At 62.0% G+C, this 16,528-nt stretch overlaps 9 protein-coding genes across 9 annotated transcripts in view; 4 read left to right on the forward strand and 5 right to left on the reverse strand.

Moving 5' to 3' along the window:
* F751_5453 (Cullin-3B) overlaps positions 1-1,593 on the forward strand; it is a gene marked incomplete at both ends in the record, with an annotated part of 5,898 nt that extends 4,305 nt beyond the window's left edge. Inside the window, 5 exons of the mRNA XM_011402575.1 lie at positions 275-481; positions 692-814; positions 1,010-1,102; positions 1,266-1,346; positions 1,504-1,593. Coding sequence (XP_011400877.1) covers positions 275-481; positions 692-814; positions 1,010-1,102; positions 1,266-1,346; positions 1,504-1,593 — 594 coding nt within the window. The remainder of the gene's footprint in view (positions 1-274; positions 482-691; positions 815-1,009; positions 1,103-1,265; positions 1,347-1,503) is intronic.
* Positions 1,594-1,939: 346 nt separating this feature from the next.
* F751_5454 (Reticulocyte-binding protein 2-like protein a) lies at positions 1,940-5,266 on the reverse strand (the record flags this gene model as incomplete). The annotated part of the gene is made up of 10 exons (XM_011402576.1): positions 1,940-2,080; positions 2,300-2,654; positions 2,862-3,016; positions 3,188-3,320; positions 3,485-3,606; positions 3,789-3,893; positions 4,038-4,183; positions 4,592-4,889; positions 5,046-5,125; positions 5,236-5,266. The coding sequence occupies 10 exons, from the start codon at positions 5,264-5,266 to the stop codon at positions 1,940-1,942; spliced, it is 1,566 nt and encodes a 521-aa protein (XP_011400878.1).
* Positions 5,267-5,631: 365 nt separating this feature from the next.
* On the reverse strand, positions 5,632-6,051 carry F751_5455 (hypothetical protein; the record flags this gene model as incomplete). Its single annotated transcript, XM_011402577.1, has 1 exon — positions 5,632-6,051. The coding sequence occupies one exon, from the start codon at positions 6,049-6,051 to the stop codon at positions 5,632-5,634; it is 420 nt and encodes a 139-aa protein (XP_011400879.1).
* On the forward strand, positions 5,803-7,112 carry F751_5456 (hypothetical protein; the record flags this gene model as incomplete). Its single annotated transcript, XM_011402578.1, has 3 exons — positions 5,803-6,522; positions 6,598-6,747; positions 6,870-7,112. The coding sequence occupies 3 exons, from the start codon at positions 5,803-5,805 to the stop codon at positions 7,110-7,112; spliced, it is 1,113 nt and encodes a 370-aa protein (XP_011400880.1).
* Positions 7,113-7,346: 234 nt separating this feature from the next.
* Positions 7,347-8,200, reverse strand: F751_5457 (Cleavage and polyadenylation specificity factor CPSF30; the record flags this gene model as incomplete). The annotated part of the gene is made up of 3 exons (XM_011402579.1): positions 7,347-7,580; positions 7,749-7,958; positions 8,063-8,200. The coding sequence occupies 3 exons, from the start codon at positions 8,198-8,200 to the stop codon at positions 7,347-7,349; spliced, it is 582 nt and encodes a 193-aa protein (XP_011400881.1).
* A 718-nt stretch (positions 8,201-8,918) lies between these two features.
* Positions 8,919-10,919, forward strand: F751_5458 (Protein RIK; the record flags this gene model as incomplete). The annotated part of the gene is made up of 4 exons (XM_011402580.1): positions 8,919-9,083; positions 9,241-9,428; positions 9,642-10,003; positions 10,855-10,919. Coding segments are annotated over 4 exons (780 nt in total), but the record flags the coding sequence as incomplete, so codon positions are not given.
* A 216-nt stretch (positions 10,920-11,135) lies between these two features.
* Positions 11,136-12,844, reverse strand: F751_5459 (PA-phosphatase related-family protein; the record flags this gene model as incomplete). Its single annotated transcript, XM_011402581.1, has 5 exons — positions 11,136-11,245; positions 11,444-11,689; positions 12,042-12,162; positions 12,388-12,675; positions 12,782-12,844. The coding sequence occupies 5 exons, from the start codon at positions 12,842-12,844 to the stop codon at positions 11,136-11,138; spliced, it is 828 nt and encodes a 275-aa protein (XP_011400883.1).
* A 368-nt stretch (positions 12,845-13,212) lies between these two features.
* F751_5460 (putative leucine-rich repeat receptor-like protein kinase IMK3) lies at positions 13,213-15,376 on the reverse strand (the record flags this gene model as incomplete). Its single annotated transcript, XM_011402582.1, has 7 exons — positions 13,213-13,394; positions 13,656-13,727; positions 13,903-14,031; positions 14,261-14,482; positions 14,899-14,965; positions 15,093-15,169; positions 15,286-15,376. The coding sequence occupies 7 exons, from the start codon at positions 15,374-15,376 to the stop codon at positions 13,213-13,215; spliced, it is 840 nt and encodes a 279-aa protein (XP_011400884.1).
* Positions 15,377-15,723: 347 nt separating this feature from the next.
* Positions 15,724-16,355, forward strand: F751_5461 (hypothetical protein; the record flags this gene model as incomplete). The annotated part of the gene is made up of 3 exons (XM_011402583.1): positions 15,724-15,766; positions 15,862-16,131; positions 16,246-16,355. The coding sequence occupies 3 exons, from the start codon at positions 15,724-15,726 to the stop codon at positions 16,353-16,355; spliced, it is 423 nt and encodes a 140-aa protein (XP_011400885.1).
* Positions 16,356-16,528: the final 173 nt, after the last annotated feature.

The raw sequence follows: 16,528 nt of genomic DNA on the forward strand, positions 1-16,528 counted from the left end.
GACGGAGGAGGGGGGGGGGGGGAGTGACGAGAGCGTCGTCCTTCCCAATGGGCAAGGGCATGCTGCCCTGCACTCACGGAGAAGGGGACTGCTGGCAGTGTGGGTGGTGGCAGGCAGGGCGCAGCCTCCCAAGGGCCAGCCGCGTGTGCGTCTGGCGTGCGCCAACCCACTCCATGGCGTGATCTCACCGCCCCTGCTCTGCTGACTGCGTGTCGGCCATCCACAGCATCCCAGCCAACCCCCCTCCGGTCCCCCTTTCCCACCAGGCCGCAAGCTGACGTGGCAGCCGGGCATGGGCACAGCAGAGATCAAGGCCAACTTCGGAGGGAAGCGGCACGAGCTCAGCTGCAACACGCACCAGATGGTGGTGCTCATGCTCTTCAACGACAGTGACCGGCTCACCACCCGGGAGATCCTGGCCGCCACCCAGGTGCCGGACGCCGAGCTCCGGCGAGTGCTGCAGAGCCTGGCCTGTGTCAAGGTGCGAGGCAGGGGGTAGGGTGGCACGGGTGTCCATGTGCGAGTTGTGTTTTTGCGGACGGACTGGAGTTCGGATGCAGCATGGACGCCCCAGACTGGAGGAGACCTCTTGCCTGGGCTGCACACCCAGCCCGCCAATCAAGCGCACACCGCTTTGCCCCTCCTTCCAACTGGCGCTTGCCCGACTGTCGCACGTGGCACCCCTCTCCAGGGGAAAAACGTCCTTCGCAAGGAGCCAATGAGCAAGGAGATTGGGGACGCGGACGTGTTCTCCGTCAACGACTCCTTCCAATCGCGCCTGTACAAGGTCAAGATCGGCATGGTGGTGGCCCAGGTATGGGGCGAAGGGGGGTCCCATGTACAGAGAGGGACAGGAGGAGGGGATCATGTGACGGGCTGGCGGTCGGGCATTGCAGATCAAGCATGGCACCCAGATCTCTGTGAGCTCTCTGGGGCGAGGAGCCCCCGCCCTACCGCCCACTGGCCCTGTGCCCCACCTGACCAGCCCTTCCAACCCATCGCAATGCAGCGTGAGAGCGACGAGGGGAAGGAGGAGACACGGGAGCGCGTGGAGGAGGACCGCAAACCGCAGATCGAGGCCGCCATTGTCCGCATCATGAAGGTGCTGTGCTGCTGGCCGGGTGTTTGGAGCGGGTGTGCTCGAGCTTGAGGTTTGAGAACAGGCTCGTCTCATGGCTTGTAGGCGACTGTTGCTTCCGTTGTCGCACGCGTGGCAGGCTGTGTCGCCCGCATCTGACCACCCCCATCGTCCCACACTTCCTCAGGCTCGCAAGCAGTTGTCGCACAACAGCATTGTGAGCGAAGTGACGCGACAGCTGGCTGTGCGCTTCATCCCCAACCAGCAGGTAGCGAGGCGGGAGTCGGGCATGGAAGGGACACTGCATCGTGACAGAGGAAGTGGTTTCCTTGCACACCTCGCGTCTCCCCCCCAGCTCTTGTACTGGCGAGTGCAGCACCAGCTAAAAACATGCAACGCCGAGCCCCCTGCCCCCTCCTTCACAGGTGATCAAGAAGCGGATCGAGAGCCTCATCGAGAGAGACTTCATGGAGCGGGACGCGACAGACAGGACGCTGTACCGCTACATAGCCTAGGCAGGAGGGTGCTTGGATGCAGGGTGTCTCGGCCAGGCGCTCCCCCACCCTGACCGTGTTGTGTACAGCATTCACGGGGACGTGTCAAGGGCATGAGGTCAGAGGAGGTCCACACAGTGATGGCAGGGATTGCGCTAAGGGTGAGGCTTTTTGTCGCGTGAGGGTCAGGTGTTTGAGCCCTCAAATGTCGGGGGCCAGGTCAATGTGTGATGGAGACTATGCATGGTGCAGGATGAGCAGAAAGTGTCGACTGAGGTCTGACCACCTGGCCAGCCATTGCCAGGTCCCCATGTCATACAGTTTCCGCTCTGCTATCAACTGCGAAATTGCACGCTGGCGGCTGCGACTACTTGCGCAGCAGGGACGAGACATCCAGCCCCTGGGCCAGGGCCCTTTCCCAGCCGCCGCTGCTCAGCAGCTTGGACATGCTCTCCGCCACACGCTGCCTCTGGACCGACAGATCCAGGTTGGCCTGACGGCGTTGTTGCTGCAAGGGAAGGGGGAAGGGGTGGTGGACAAAAAGAGGGAATGTTTTGGGTCATCTCACGACGTCCGCACCAAAAAAGCCATTGGGAGCACTTGCCAGCGTCACTGGCAGTTTGCAAGCCTGCCAAACCCTGGATGAAGCACCTAGGTGTGCGCCGTAACACCCATCAGCGGCCCACCGTGACACAATCCGGCCCCTCATCGTTGCACCATCACACACCTGGAGCGCGCTCCTCTGCGCCAGCAGGGCCTGTGCGTGCGAGGTTTCCTCCTCGATGCGCTTCAGCGCCTCGGCACGTTCGAAGGCGTCGCGGCGCTTCATCTGCTCTACCGCCTCGGCCTTGTGCTTGAGCTGCAGGCGCCGCTCCAGGGCCTTGCGCGCCGCCTCGGCCTCCCTCTCCCTCGCCAGCGCCGCCAGGTCGGCGTCCTTGTCGGCGGCGCGGCGCAGCACCTCCGCCACGCGCTCCGCCTCCTGCCGCCGCGCGTCCTCGTATGTGGCCCTGCGCTGCTCCTCCTTCTCCCGGTCACGTCGGCGCTTCTCCTCGTCCTCCGCCTGACGTGCAGCCTCCAAGGCCCTGCTTGAGGAGGGACCAGGCGGTAGATTCAAGGTGGAGAGAGTCTTGGGAGCCTTACATGCAGCAGGACATGGCAAGACAGCCTGGTCATCCTCGCAGAGTGCAGGGAGGTATCCTGCCATCAGGATGGAAGCTGTATTCCACCACTTCCATCCGCTGAGCAACACACCTCCCTCCCACAGATAATAATAGCCACATCACGCCGACCTGGAACGAGCCTCTGCCGCCTCCCAGCGATCCTGGGCCGCCTTGATCTTCTCCTCCATCTTCTGGCGATTGCTCTCCAGGGTGGTGGCGATGCGAGCCTCCGCCAGTCGCTGCTGCAGTGCGTTTGCTGCTGCCCTCTCCTCGATCAGCGCCGCCTGGGGAGGGAAGTTCAGGGGAACAGGATGGTCGCTGCGACACGTGGACCAATCAAGGCTTTAGGCCCCGGCCCATGTCAGATGCACCTTTCCAGGCCCGCCAGGAACCCTGAAGCTACAGCGGAGCAACCCTACGCGCCCACCCCCTGACCCCAGCTCCCTATGGGTCACCTTGGCCGCCTCCCTGTGGGCCTCTCGCTGCTGGATTGCCTCGCGCCGCGCCGCAATCGCAGCCTCCTGCTCGGCGAGGATGCGATCGGTCTCGGCTCGGGCAGCATTGGCCTTTGCGAGCCGCTCAAGTTCTCTGCAGGCGCAGAGGGGGTTGATGCGTTGGAAATTTGTCCCTAACATGAGGAGTGCCTCCCAGAAAGGGTGGTCAGGTGCACGACTTGATCTCAGGGGTTGCTCCTGTGTTTGACGTATGCCGCTACATGTCGACTGGACATGGCTGTGTGCATCCTCACTCACTTCTGGTAGCCCATCTGGCGCCGCTTGAAAGCTTCCTCCTCCTCGGCTGCAGCAGCGGCCGCCTCACGTGCGTGGCGTGCAGCCTCCTGTTCCCGGTCCTGCCGTTCCTTCTCAGCTTCTTCCTGAAGGAGGGGGCAAGGGAGATGCTGGAAATGGAATCTGTGTCCTTGTGGTGCATGTGCATGGGCGGTTCTGGGAATGACCCATACATTCTTCGGATGCCTTGTGAAGTGTTGGATCCACATGGGCAGTTCTTGTTTGGCACAAACTCACGATAGTGTCAAAGAGAGCCACGAAACCACACCTGCTTCTTGGCAAGGGCACGGTCCCTCTGCTGCCGACTCCACTCCTCCGCAGCCGCTTCCCGAGCCTTCCTCTGCTCCTCCGTCCTCCGCTCCAGCGCCTCGATCTGATGCAAGGGGGGACGATTACGGGGGATGGTGCTGTGGCTTCCCTGCCTTGGCCCAATACTAGAATCAGTAGAACATGGCTCTGGGATACAGCAGCCCCGCTGAGTTCCAGCAGCATGGCATCTTACTCCCTGCTGCCTCACCTTGGCCTTGGCCTTTTGCTCCTGCTCCCGGCGAGCCACCTCGTGCGCCACCATCTGCTGCAGCTCCCGCTCCTGCCGCCGGCGCAGGACCTCCAGGCGCTTGGCCTCCCTCTCCACCATGTCCATCGTGGCATCCTGCCCAACACCTAGACAACAGGAGGGTGGCAAAGCCATACTGGCAAGGCTTCTCCTTGCCGCTAGGGGAAGAAAGCTGTCCCACGCAGCAGCACCGCATGCGCTCCCAAGGGTGGCTGTGAGATACCACACTTTGTCGCTCCGAGTGGGTGGGGTGCACAACTTGTCATGCGCCCTGCACACCCCCCACGCCCCACCTTGTCCAAGCGCCCCGCCTCCGGGACCTGGGCTCCCGGGCTGGGAGGGGCCCTTGGCGCGACGCTGGCCGCTCAGGCCCTGTTCCTCCAGCCGCGCCCTTTCTTCCAACAGGTTCTTCACCCGAGTCTGCTCGGTGGGCAGGGGCAACACATTGCTTGAAGCTGATCTCGATGTGGGTGTCTCTTCCCAGGGCCCTGCGTGCCACGCATTGGTTATCACACCACACACAACAGGGTCCCTCCCCTCGGCCTCGCTGCCATACACTGTCATTCTTGCCTGGCGCAGCGACTCCTCCGAATCATACGCCAGCCGCGCCAGCTCCGGGTCCCTCTCCCATTTGGCATAGGCCTCCAGAGGGATGTGCCTCAGGCTGGCAGGGTCTATGCCCAGCCGCAGGCAGGCGTCGATGGAGCGGGGACTGGTGGGCACCAGCCGGCCGCGGAACGAAGAGTCCATGGCGCGGTCGGCGACATCCTGAAGCGTGAGCCTCGGTTTGCTGGGGTGCGCCAGCGCGTCCTCCTGTCGGTGGGAGGTGGAGACCAAGACTTCGAGAGGTGATAATGCGTCGTGGTGGATGCTTGACCTGTGGCCGCAGTGTGGAGGTGGGCACAGCACCCAGCATCCAGGGCGAAGGTGGCATTGTTCCGCCAGGTCGCCAAAACCAGTCAGGTGCACCTTGACGCGCTCCAGCTCCTTGAGCCACTCCTGAACCGGCTTCTGGCCCCGAAACAGGGTGTGCCGTGCGGGCACCAAGGCTGCAGTCAGAGGGATGGGAAGGGGGTATTTCATGAGCACATCCGACAAGATTTGGCAGGCGGCACATTCCTGCAGGCCCAGGCTACCCCGCTACCTCCAGCCCCCTCACGTTCGTCTTCGTCCCCATCATCAAAAAACATGCTGACGTATCCTATATGCTCGGTATCTAACAGTAGAAGGGCTTCCTAACAGTCGGGGGTCTATTGTCAGGTGCTCGACATGTCACGGAGCCCCAGACATGTCGAGGTAGGCCGACCAGCGCTATCGCCTCCAGGGGAACGACAGATGCATTCAATCAGTCGATCGATACAAATGTGCTGTGCTAGGCCGGCGCTGCGACTTGCAGATGGAGTGTGGGAGGAGGGCGTAAGGTCCTGTGGGAGGTATCCAGGGTCTCTTTCCACCTGGGAGATGTCCGCCGGGCAGGGCACATGTCGCCTTCATTACAGCGCTCGGTATCTGTGCTGCGGTCTCGTGCACCCCCCCAAACACTGTCATTGTGGCATTAGGCTTTATGCGGCTGCTCGGCCTGCCTTCCTGCCTGGCGAATCGGACGGCATGGGGGACATGCCATGAGAGGCATGGAACGCTCCATGCATCGCTGCCTGCTGTGCCGGCACCCGCCCGGCGGTCCCCGCCCGGCCACCCCCGTAGGAAACCCGCCCGATCCACCACTATGGTCCGCAGCGGTCCATCCCCCGCCGCCCTCTCCGTGACCAGTGCCAAGGATGCAGTGGAGGCCGGCCTGCAGCGCTTCTCTAATGGCGACCCAGCGACTGCGCTCCAGCTCTTCCGCGCCGGCCTCTCCATGCGCCCCTCCCCCGACGAGGCGAGGGCGGCCACCTACAACAGCGCCTGCGCGCTGACGGCGCTCGGCCGGTACCAGGAGGCTCTGGCGCAGCTGGAGAGCGCGGTGACAGTGCATGACCTGGCCCTGCGGGTGGTGGAGCGCGACCCCGACCTGGCGGCCCTGCGCCTCGCCCCCGGCTGGCCCGCGCTGCGCTCCCGCCTGGAGGCCGCGCGCGGCGCCCAGTCCAGCACCGCGCTGCGGGCCGAGGCGCGCAGCCCCTTCCGTACGCTGCGCCTGCTGGGCCTGGGCGGCGTGACGCTGGGCGCCGGGCTGGGCGCCGCGGTGCTGGCGGCACGCCTGGCGGGGTTCCTGGGGCGTGGCGAGGAGGCCTCCCTCCCCGATGCGCTCCAGAATCTGGCCATCAACCTGGCGGTGACAGGGGTGGCCGGCTTCCTGCTGGCCCGGGACTGGGCGGCGGGGCGACGTGGCGTGGCACAGGCGGCGCGGGAGGAGGCGCTGGGCGAGCTGCGCTTCCTTCCCCCGGCGCGGGGCGAGGCGGGCGTGCCACGTGCGCTGCGCACGCTGCGCGGCAGCCGCCGGCCCCTGGTCCTCGCCGGGCGCCGCAGCTTCACGGCGGCCGCCCTCGCCTCGGCGCGGCCGCACGCCGCCGCGCTGGCGCAGCGTGGCATCTGCGTCCTGCCGGTGGTGCTGCAGGAGGACAGCGAGACGGCGGAGCGGCTGGAGGGGCTGAGGCGGGAGTTTGCGGCCGGGAAGGGGGCCGCAGGCGGGGAGGGGTTTGCCGCGGGGCCCTCGCCCAGGGCGCCGGCGCAGGTCTGTGAAGAGGGAAGTGGGTGGTGAAACAATAGAGGCACCTGATGTGGTCATTTCCCTGCCCCTCTGAGATGCACCTTTGGATCACCAGAGCCTCCCTCCTCACCACGCCACACACGCAGAGCGCTCCACGCTGGCAGCTGGAGCCCGCAGACCCCCACCAGTGGAAGGCGTGGGCCACGGAGAGTGGGCTGCTGGGGTCCCCTTCGGCCCCATCCACCGCCCCCGAGACCGGGTACATCGTGCTGGACCTGGACGGCTGCATCTCGGGGTCTGGGCCGGGGCTTCCCGACTGGCCAGCGCTGCTGGCCGCCACACCCACCCTCAAGCTCAAGGAGAGTGCAGCAAAGAAGAGGGGGGCCTGAGGGACTCGACCTTGTCTGGAGATGTTTGCTCTATCTTTCTCCTTCGAGGACTTTCCACTGCTGGACTCTGGCACATAGTGTCCCTCTGTACTGCTGGAACATGCTCACAAATATAGCGCAGGAGCAAGGGAGGAAGGGGGGCAGACTCAAAATCTGTGCACGGTGGTGCATGCACATTTAAATAACCATGGGAGGAGTGAAGCAGGTGCAAGAAACACCAGAGAGCACCAGGCATCATCGAACGGCACCCGAAGGCACCATGGCCCTGGACCTCGGCGCCGTGCCTGGGCCGGCCGTGAGCGCCGGCAGGTTGAGGTCCCGCGGCCGACCGTGGGGTCCCAGCAAGTGGATGCCGCGGTTGGCCTGATCCGCCACGATGCTCACGTTCCTAAACTCCTTGGGCTTGGCGGCCTCCAGCTGGTTGGGCTCCGCGGGGGGGCCTGCGAGCCGGGTGTGCTTGAACCGGCACTGGGGGGGAAGGAGGATGGGCGCGAGTGAGTCTTGAGCTGTCGACGTTCACAGGAAAATTCACATACGGGCAAGGCAGCTCAAGAGGCAAACCACCACTATGGTGCCACTCGACTGTCAAATCTCTTCAAAAACTTGAATGCTCCTGCCCCCTCAAGACCAACATACCGCTGGGCCGTAGATACAGAATCCGAGCTTGTACATGTTGCACTCCTTGATCTCCTCCATGCTGTGCTTGTAGGGGCAGTCCACATCCTTGCACACCCCATTCTTCAGCAGGTTCCGGCACACCGGCATGCGGGCTGGGTCAAACTGGTGCAGGAAACCACAGGCATCGCCTTTCATGCAGAGTCCTCGCAGCCAGTATGTGCACACGGTCTGCATGGACGGACAGGGATGGTGAGTCAGGATTGGAAACCAGCCCATTGGGAAGGGGACCCCCTCACAGTTGACAGCCAAGCAGGCCACTTCCCCTTTCTCACCTGTCTGTAATTACGCGGGCGTTCCGTTCCCTTCCCTCCCGAAGCATTCTCATAGAGTCTGCTGGTAGAAGGTGGCTGCTGCTGCTGTTGCCGTTGAGAGGCCAGCGACCTCTCGAAGTCGAACTCGATGTCGTCCATGTTTAGAAGGCCCCTACACTCGGTTCAAGCTCTCGCCACGGTGTCTCATCATCAAGTTTGTATTATAGTTGCGAATGACGACCATGAAAAGTTTAAACATGCATTTATGCTGCCTCCTGTCCTCTGCATTCGAGAAGTTGCACCGCGGATCTCGCGCCCTAGGGTGGATTGTGGTCGTGAAGGAGCAGCTCGCCATGCGGCCTCGGGGGGACATCATGGCAATAATCGAGCATCGCTCTGACATGTTTGCTTCAACGACTTGAGGCTGCATGCGATGCATCGTGTCACAAGCGCCAGGGTGCGAGTTGCATGATAGCTGGGCCGCCCAGTTATGGCTGCAAACGGTGCAGCGCCCCGACAGAAGCGACGAAAATGGGACGTTGAGGAACCTCAAGCCTCACAACCGGTCGACGTTGCGCGCTCCATTCAGGAGAGCGCAGCGGCTGCCGCTCGCATCATCGCTCAGCAGGTCGAGACTGGTCTGTTATATTCGTGACCCACCGTCATTGTCGTGCACTTGGCGGTGTAATCACTATTAATCAACTAAAAATAACTCAGTCGTAGCCCATACGCTTCTTCCTGCCAGGCCTTGAACCGCCTGGGGCCCTCCAATCCAGCGCCGAGAGCAGGGACCCCTGCACCTAAGCCTGAGGCCTCTGCCGCTCACCCATCGGCCAGCTTCACCGACATCAGCATCAATGCAAGTGAGCCCCACCATCGGGCTCACCTCTCCAAGCGTAGCACCCTCGACTCGATAGAGCAGCGGTGGGGCGTGAGCGTGGTAGCCAAGGGGCGGTACTACCCGCCGGGTGTGGTGCCGCCCACAGGCAGCGATCCCCCCATCTTTCTTCGAATCGCCCCTGGCACAGAACTTGTCAAGAAGGTGCGTGATCCATGCACAGGGGGATGGCGAATGTGTTCCATCCCAGAGTCCGTGCCGCAGGACAGTACAGGAGTGCTTACTCCTCAGCATCCCGCCAGGAGGCTCTGCTCTGGCACTCCCCCCCAGCATGACTTGCATTACACCCTTCCCCCTGCAGGACGTCGCATCCCGCCTGTCTGCCTGCGCCGCTGCCGCGGCAGACCTCGAGGCCCTGCTGCGCGGAAAGCCTCTCCCCGGCGCCCCTCCCACGCTGCCACACTCCTCCCAGCCCCATGTGTCAACGGCTCCCTTGCCAGCCCAAGACGCCTCGCCCTATCCGATATCTGGCCCCGGCTTCCACTGCTTGTGAGTTTTGGGGGTTGAGTCCGTGGCGTGTGGGATGCCGTAGAGTGGTCTGTCGAGATGCCATCGCTGAGTGGCAGTCTCGGAGGGTAATTTAGGTGTTGGGCGCACTCTCTAAACACCCCCGCCCTCTCTTCGCTCATCCTTCCCGTCTTATTCTGCCCTTCCCTCACTGTGCACCACAAACTCTGCTCGACCCATCCCTGCTCCCCGCAGGTACCTGGGCATCCCCGCCTCCTGCCCCGCCTCCTGGGACCTGGCGGGCCGCGTGCGAGGCCCCAACAACGCCTACCTGGGTCACATCGCCAGCGCCTGCGCCTGCGTCGCGGCGCTGCGCGGCGCCGGCTCCGCCACTGTGCCGGAGACGCGCGAGCCACTGCATGTCTTCCTGGCGGCGGGGGACGGGGCGGCGCTGGAGAAGGCGCGTGGGCTGACTACCAGCCTGATCGACACCGTGCGCGCCGACTTCGTCACGGCCTTCCCGGGCCTGCCGCGGCCGCCGGGCTCGGGGAGTTACCTGCCGCCCCTGCCCCCGCCGCCAGTGCCGATGCCGGTGTCTGTGCCGACCGGGGTGGTGGGTGAGCCTCCTCGGCCCCAGCAAGGCCACCACAGAGCTGTGCCGCCCCCGCCGTATGGGACTGTGCTGCCTCCGCAGTATGCCGCTGTGCCGCCCCCGCAATACGCCGCGGTGCCACCGCCGCAGTACGCAGCGGTGCCGCCGCCGCAGTACGCCGTAGGGCCGCCTCTACACCCTGCTGCTGGGCCGCCTGCAGGTGCCAACCTGCCACGCTCACACCAACAGACATCCCAGTGTGCATCTGCGCACCCGCCTGTCGCTTGCACGGCCCCCCCAGCTGTCCGGGATACACACCTAGACACGGGCCACATGGCTGCGCCCGCCGCCCGGAAGCGGAGGTTCAGCGAGGCACCCGCGCCAGACTCGAGAGCGCCTCAGGTGAGAGTGGCCGGTGGAGTAGGGCACCGCGTGCAGGACTACGAGGCTCCACAAGTCTGGCATGCTACACCATTGCTTGTCACATAGGAAGAGAGACCATGGGGTTTGCGAATTCGCAGGTGCCCTCCGCGCCCACATATTATGCGACTGCCAGTGCCAGCCATCCAGCCGCTTTGCCGGAGAAGGCCGCGAATGAGGGCACTGCAACAGGTATGGCAGGCATGGTGGTGCGCCGTGGGAATTGCGTGTTACTGTGAGGGCAGGGAGTGGTTGGGGGACGCGGGAGCTTGCCAGAGCAATCCAGTGCTGAATACCGATTCAACTCCGCGGAATGCCGTATCTGGAACCAGCCCTTGAGCGCTTTCCTTGCCCTGAACATGGCATTCTCTGCGTTGCAGAACCTAAAAGTGCAGTCTGCACCCTTGTGTCCCCACTAACCCATCCCTGCCTCCCCCTGCCGTCTCACAACCCCAGTTCTTAGTGCAGATTCTGCCGTCCTTCCTGGCATGGAGAGCTACCTTGAGGGGGCCCCGCCCTGACGAGGGCTTCCTGTGTTCGTGTGATTGAGTATTACTGCAGGACAGCTGGGAGCAAGGGTCAAGCTGGGGTGTCGCTTGGGTATGCATTGGGGAGGTCTACGCCTCCGCACAGGAGTGTATCTCTCTACGGACGTGATAGCAATCTGTAACACACATCCTCAGCGCATACTTGACACAAAGAAGGAGTACTGGGCTAGGGTTCTTGCCAGGCGGACTCTACACCGACATTTCATCGAGGTCGCCCTGTGCAGACTTGACTTCTGGCGACAGTACGCGCTTGTAGCGGGGAATGGCACGCAGGACATAGATGAGTGCGATGCAGATGCCTGCCCAAATGGGGGTGGTTATGAGTGGGCTGAGGAGCAATCACGGCCCGGCAAGCCCAAGTGAATGTGCGACATCAGGTTCGGGACACAATCAGTTTCAAAATTCCTAGGCCCTCGCCAATGAGCCCCAGTCACTCTACGGTTGAAAGCACTCGATTTGCGCCAGCAATGGAGCCCACCCACTTGTCGTGCACCCACCGATGAGCGCTCCCCCGATGACGTCGGAGGGGTGGTGCTGGTTGTCGATGATGCGGGAGATGGCGATGCCCCATGCCACGCCGAGCAGCACCAGCATCCAGAGCTTGGCCGCCACGTTGCGCAGGTCCAGCAGGAACTGCTGCTTCATGCTAAGATGGACTGGTGTCCAGGAAAGGCGCATGTGCCAGCACCAGATAAGGTATGCAGAGGTGTAGACGGTGAGGTTAAAAGCGGTTGAGGTGTGGCCTGCAGGGGGTGGAGGAATTGAGTGGGTGGGCGGCGAGGAGAAGGGATTCCTTCTACACTTTGGAATGGGCAACGGGCGAGGAGTGTCATGGAGACTGCACAGTAGTGCGCAATTGACTGCAGCCGCGTCACTGCCAGGGGCAGTAGGTCCATTGAGTGGCTGCCCTGCGGTGACTAAGTGCAATCTCCCGCGACAATGTGCCAGGCTAAGCTGGAGGCTTCCCAGACGCACACCAGGCAGACTGCAGCGCAGCGAACCCCACCCCAGCCGTGCCTGATGGAAAGGACTGAAAGCCATCCTTCAGCACATCGTCATAGGGGCGTTGGCAGGGCCAGAGAGCATTTGGGTCACCCCCAATGGTGATGGTGATGTTGCCCGGGATGATAGGATTGCACCGAGCCAGGAAGTCGGGGCGGGTCCTGCCCACCACCAGCTTGGTGATCTGGACGACCAGGAGCCCACAAACAAAGGACTGTTGGGGGTTGGAGTTGTGTGTGGGCAGCATGCCAAGGGGTGGGAAACGGCACAAGCTGGTTTATACACCTGCAGGTTGGAGAACAGCACACACCAGAACGACTCTGGTGCCATGTATCATTGCCGGCCAGTGACAGCCAAGCAAGCTTTGTAATTTACAAGAAGATGCCCGATATGCAATGAGCATTGCCCGTCCAAGGCATGGCCATGCCGGCATGCCCACCTGAATGCCATCCAGGACGAAGAAGAGTGCGGATGCCACAGCCTCTGTGACGGTGTTGTGCTGGGACTTGCTGCTGATCAACTCCCCAACCACCACAGTGATCGCGAAGGTGAGGAGGGGCACGAGTACAGGCACAAAGTTGGGCACAGACGGCTTGAAATTGTCATAACCGGCATTAGAGATCGTGGCATCGTAGATGATGTAGGCGCTGGTTCGGGGATCAGAGATGGCGTACGGGATCACCAGGCCGACGATGAAGCAGGCGGTGAGGAGCAATGTGGCATAATCCTGCGAGCATGCGGTGGGAGGAGGTGTGGGCAAGCCGAGTGGGTCGGGGACCCTACCGCGTCTCCCGGGCCATGCACCGAGCTGTCAGCGCATGACTGCGACGCACCTGGCGTTTGAAGACCTCCCTCCATTGAATATCTTTCAGCTTCCACTGTGTTTTAATGGCCATCGCAAGGCCACCGACGGCGTTTCAGGAGGCGCTGTGAGAGCCTCGAGCTGATTAGGCTGCGACAGTCGAACGGAGGTTGACACTGACAACACCGCCGTCTGCCCAGCACCTCGGAACCCACGATTTGCAGTTATTTCGAGCTCGACCTCCTCGCGATGTGGACTGTGCTCTTGTTTATTTTTGCGGCTTGAGAGCGCATGTGATGATTGACGTAATCTCTGTGGTACGGAAATTAACCCATCCGGTTAGGGGGGGAAGTCCCTAGCATCGCATCGGGGAGTCACTGTACAGCCGCTGGGCAAAATGTAAATAGTTACACGCGCTTGTTGAACTGACAGAACACACGATTCATGGCCTGACCCAAGAGATCAAAGGGCATTGGGCCACCCGTTTGCTACCTCATCTGGGCAGGGGAGACCCAGGCCTGGAGAACCGCCGATGTCGTAGCCATTGGCAAATTGGATGCCGACTGGGATCATGCCGCACATCTTGGGCAGGTAGGTGATGTTGCCATTCTGCAGGCTGACCTCCGCAAAGTTGTACAGGTCGCCTGTGTGGAGGAGCGAGAGAAGGGTATGGGTGTGTGAAGTGGGAACCCTCAGGAAGGGCAGGCAGTGGTTGGGCACATGCCGTGTGCGCTGGACAGCTCACACCTGCACAACCTCTTTGTCAGGCTGGGGTAATTCGCTCGACAAGTCCAATTCAGGCAAGGAAATTATGGCAAGGTGCCCGCAGCAAATGAAGCAGTTCTGCCGGGGCCCATCCCGCGTCCTCACAACCCCCCCCAGCTCGCCTTCAAAGTCGTTGCCACCTATGGCCAGCTGGGTCATCCGCGGGTTCACCTTTTTGAAGGTCTCGCCAAAGGTCCCAGACAGCTTGTTGTCTGGTGAGGGAGCAATGAGGAGCAGGTCAGCCTTGCATGGCTGGCCCCGGCCTCATTCAGGGGACCAGGCACTGTCGCTGCCTCCCCATGGACGCTTTGCCGATGGGCTGTTTGAGACCATGGAGGCCCATGAAATGGTCGAGGACGGTCCTATTCTCCAGTCCCACCCACTCACCAAAGACGCGGATCCACTCCAGTGCCTTCAGGTCCCCAAAGTTGGCTGGGATTGGCCCAGTCAGCTTGTTGCCCTGCATCTTGAAGCGTACCAGCCTCTCGATGGTCCCCACGGACTCCGGGATGGGACCTGCAGGATTCAAGAAGCGAGATGCCGACTGGTGCGTTGCTGTCCAGTACAGTGTACTGTTCACACCATGACATGGCTGACAGCATGGGCGCCTGCTTCTCCCCCAGACTGCTCTGTCACTCCATCGCCATGCCATATTCTCACAGCGACTTGCATCCTTCCCTGCATGACCACACCCAGGCCCAAGTCAGCTCCACCAACCACACAAACAAGCAAGAAAAGGACCCACCTTCCATGTGATTGCGGGAGAAGTCCCATTCCTCCAGCAGCGGCATGCAGGAGCCGTCGCCTCCGAGGTAGGTGGGCAGGGTGCCGTTGAGGTTGCACACCTTGAAGTCCCACTCCTTGGCATGCACGAATCCACACAGGTCCCGGGGAGGGGTCCCCTCCGCCCCCGTCAGGGAGAAATGGATGTTAGTGACCCAGCCCTCCCCAGGGATGCGATCATTGCCTGCAGGGGAAAGGAGGGAGTGGGTTGTGAAGGTCGGCAGGAGGCTACTATATTGGTGGGTTGCGGATGTTGTGGGTAGGAGATGACTCAAAGGAACAAATGGTCAATGCCACCCCAGGCAGAGCAAGCGCAAGGTCTGGCAGTGGCAGTGCAACTTGGGCTCCATTCCAGTTGCACATTTTGGGCCAAACCCTTGAAGCAACATGGTTCAGAAACTCACGGAAGAGGGTGTCGGTGCTCCTGCAGGAAATGTGATCCCAGTTCTGCAGAGTGGAGGAGTTATAATAGTAACTCAATAAAAGCAAGCTATTAGACATTATTATATGCAGGCTCTTTGAAGCGTGGAGAGGACACCTTCACCCTGAGGGCAGCACCATTCCGACCGTAATGTCCAGCTCTCAGGGAGCCCCTCCCACTCACCCCCCACCACTCGCGGCCGCAGGGATCGCACTCGCTGTCGCTGTTGTTTGCGCGCGTGGGACACTGCGTGGTGGGGGGGGCGTGGGCATGGGAACAGGGTTGTGCCGATCACACACCGGACCGCCATGTGCGCGGCCGCCCCACAACTCTTTGCGAATCCTCGGGGCCCCCTCCCCTCTTCAAACCTCACGTTCCAGGTGCGGAAGGCGTACTGCCAGCCCCAGCCCACCGGCCTGTACTTGTCGCGGAAGGCGATCAGCCTCGCGACTGCATGGGGAAGGAGGGTATGCGCGCGGGGCATGAGCGTGCTCCCCGGCATAGCCTCGACAGCGCCATGCATGGCCCTGCATGCACAGATAGTAGCATTAGAGGGTCCTTCCAACCTCGCGACCTACGTTCTTCGGGGTGTGTGTAGGCATTGACGGAGCTGGCCAGGAACACGAGGAAGGCCGCGAAAGCAAGAGCGACCCTCATGATGGCAGCAGATATGCCGAAGACGATACTCTTTCAGCGAGGACGGTACAACAGAGCCACTTGATAGCGGTCGAGCGCACCTCCCGTGCGCAGCGCAGTCGGTGTGCTGGGAACCGACGATCAGCGCGTCTGACCCTCTCCACATACCTTCCTCGACTCGTCCGAGGTCCGTCGGGATGCCATGCAATGTGGAGCTGCCGGACATTACCTGTTCCGCCAATACGATAGATATTGCTCTGTATTGTTGAACAGACTATAGCGTCAATCCCTCGTTCAGGGTCCCCGCTCCCTGCGTGGCACGTCCGTACCACGCGCAGACAGCGCCGCGAGCTCCTCGGGCCCTGACCATGGGAGGCAAGGCTTTCACTGCAGCGCTGGCTGTCCTTCTGGGTAAGCATTATATGTCCTGTGATGGAGTTCCAAGTGCGCATGCTGCCCAGAATCCGCCGTGATCCCCATTCCCCCACTTCCCACGACTGGCACAGGGGCGGTCTGCCTGTGCGGCGTCCATGCCGCAGTTGTCGTCAACACGCACAATGGCATGACGTTCTTTTACAATGATCCGCACAAGACCGTGCCTCGTACGGCCACCGTGGCTAGTCTAGAGACGGCGGAGGAGTGCATCTGTTCCGATGCCGATCCTCGCTCGGACGACACCCTTACGGTGACCTACAACTGCTACCATCAGGCCCTGTTTGGGAACTGCGAGGCTGAATTCATGAAGGGTGCCCTGGAGGAGCTGGTGGAGAGTGACGGTGAGGTGGTACGGGGATTCTGGGTGTATGTGCCCTATGCTGTGCATGTTACCATAGCTCGATTCCTTCCCTCCCCATCCTCACCGCCCTCTCCATGCGACCGGCCACCTCCAGGTTTCTGCCAGATGAGCTGCAACAACTGCACCTGCTGCGACTCGCCCTACAACGTGATCGAGAAGACCGGGAACACCCGTTTCCTACAGGTTACTTGGACTGGTGGCTGACAAGAGCTTTTTTTTAGGGGGGGGGCGGGCGTGGCGCCCCTGCCTTTGTTGCTCCACCCATGTGATCCACATGGACGCCTTCATTGGTGATCAGAGCATTGCTTGCTCGCAGACCCTGGTCACGTAGCTGAGATGATGGTGTTCTTGCTGCGGGCGCCGCAGAGCCATGTGTC

Source organism: Auxenochlorella protothecoides (genome assembly GCF_000733215.1).
Source record: "Auxenochlorella protothecoides strain 0710 unplaced genomic scaffold scaffold63, whole genome shotgun sequence".
Taxonomy (NCBI): domain Eukaryota; kingdom Viridiplantae; phylum Chlorophyta; class Trebouxiophyceae; order Chlorellales; family Chlorellaceae; genus Auxenochlorella; species Auxenochlorella protothecoides.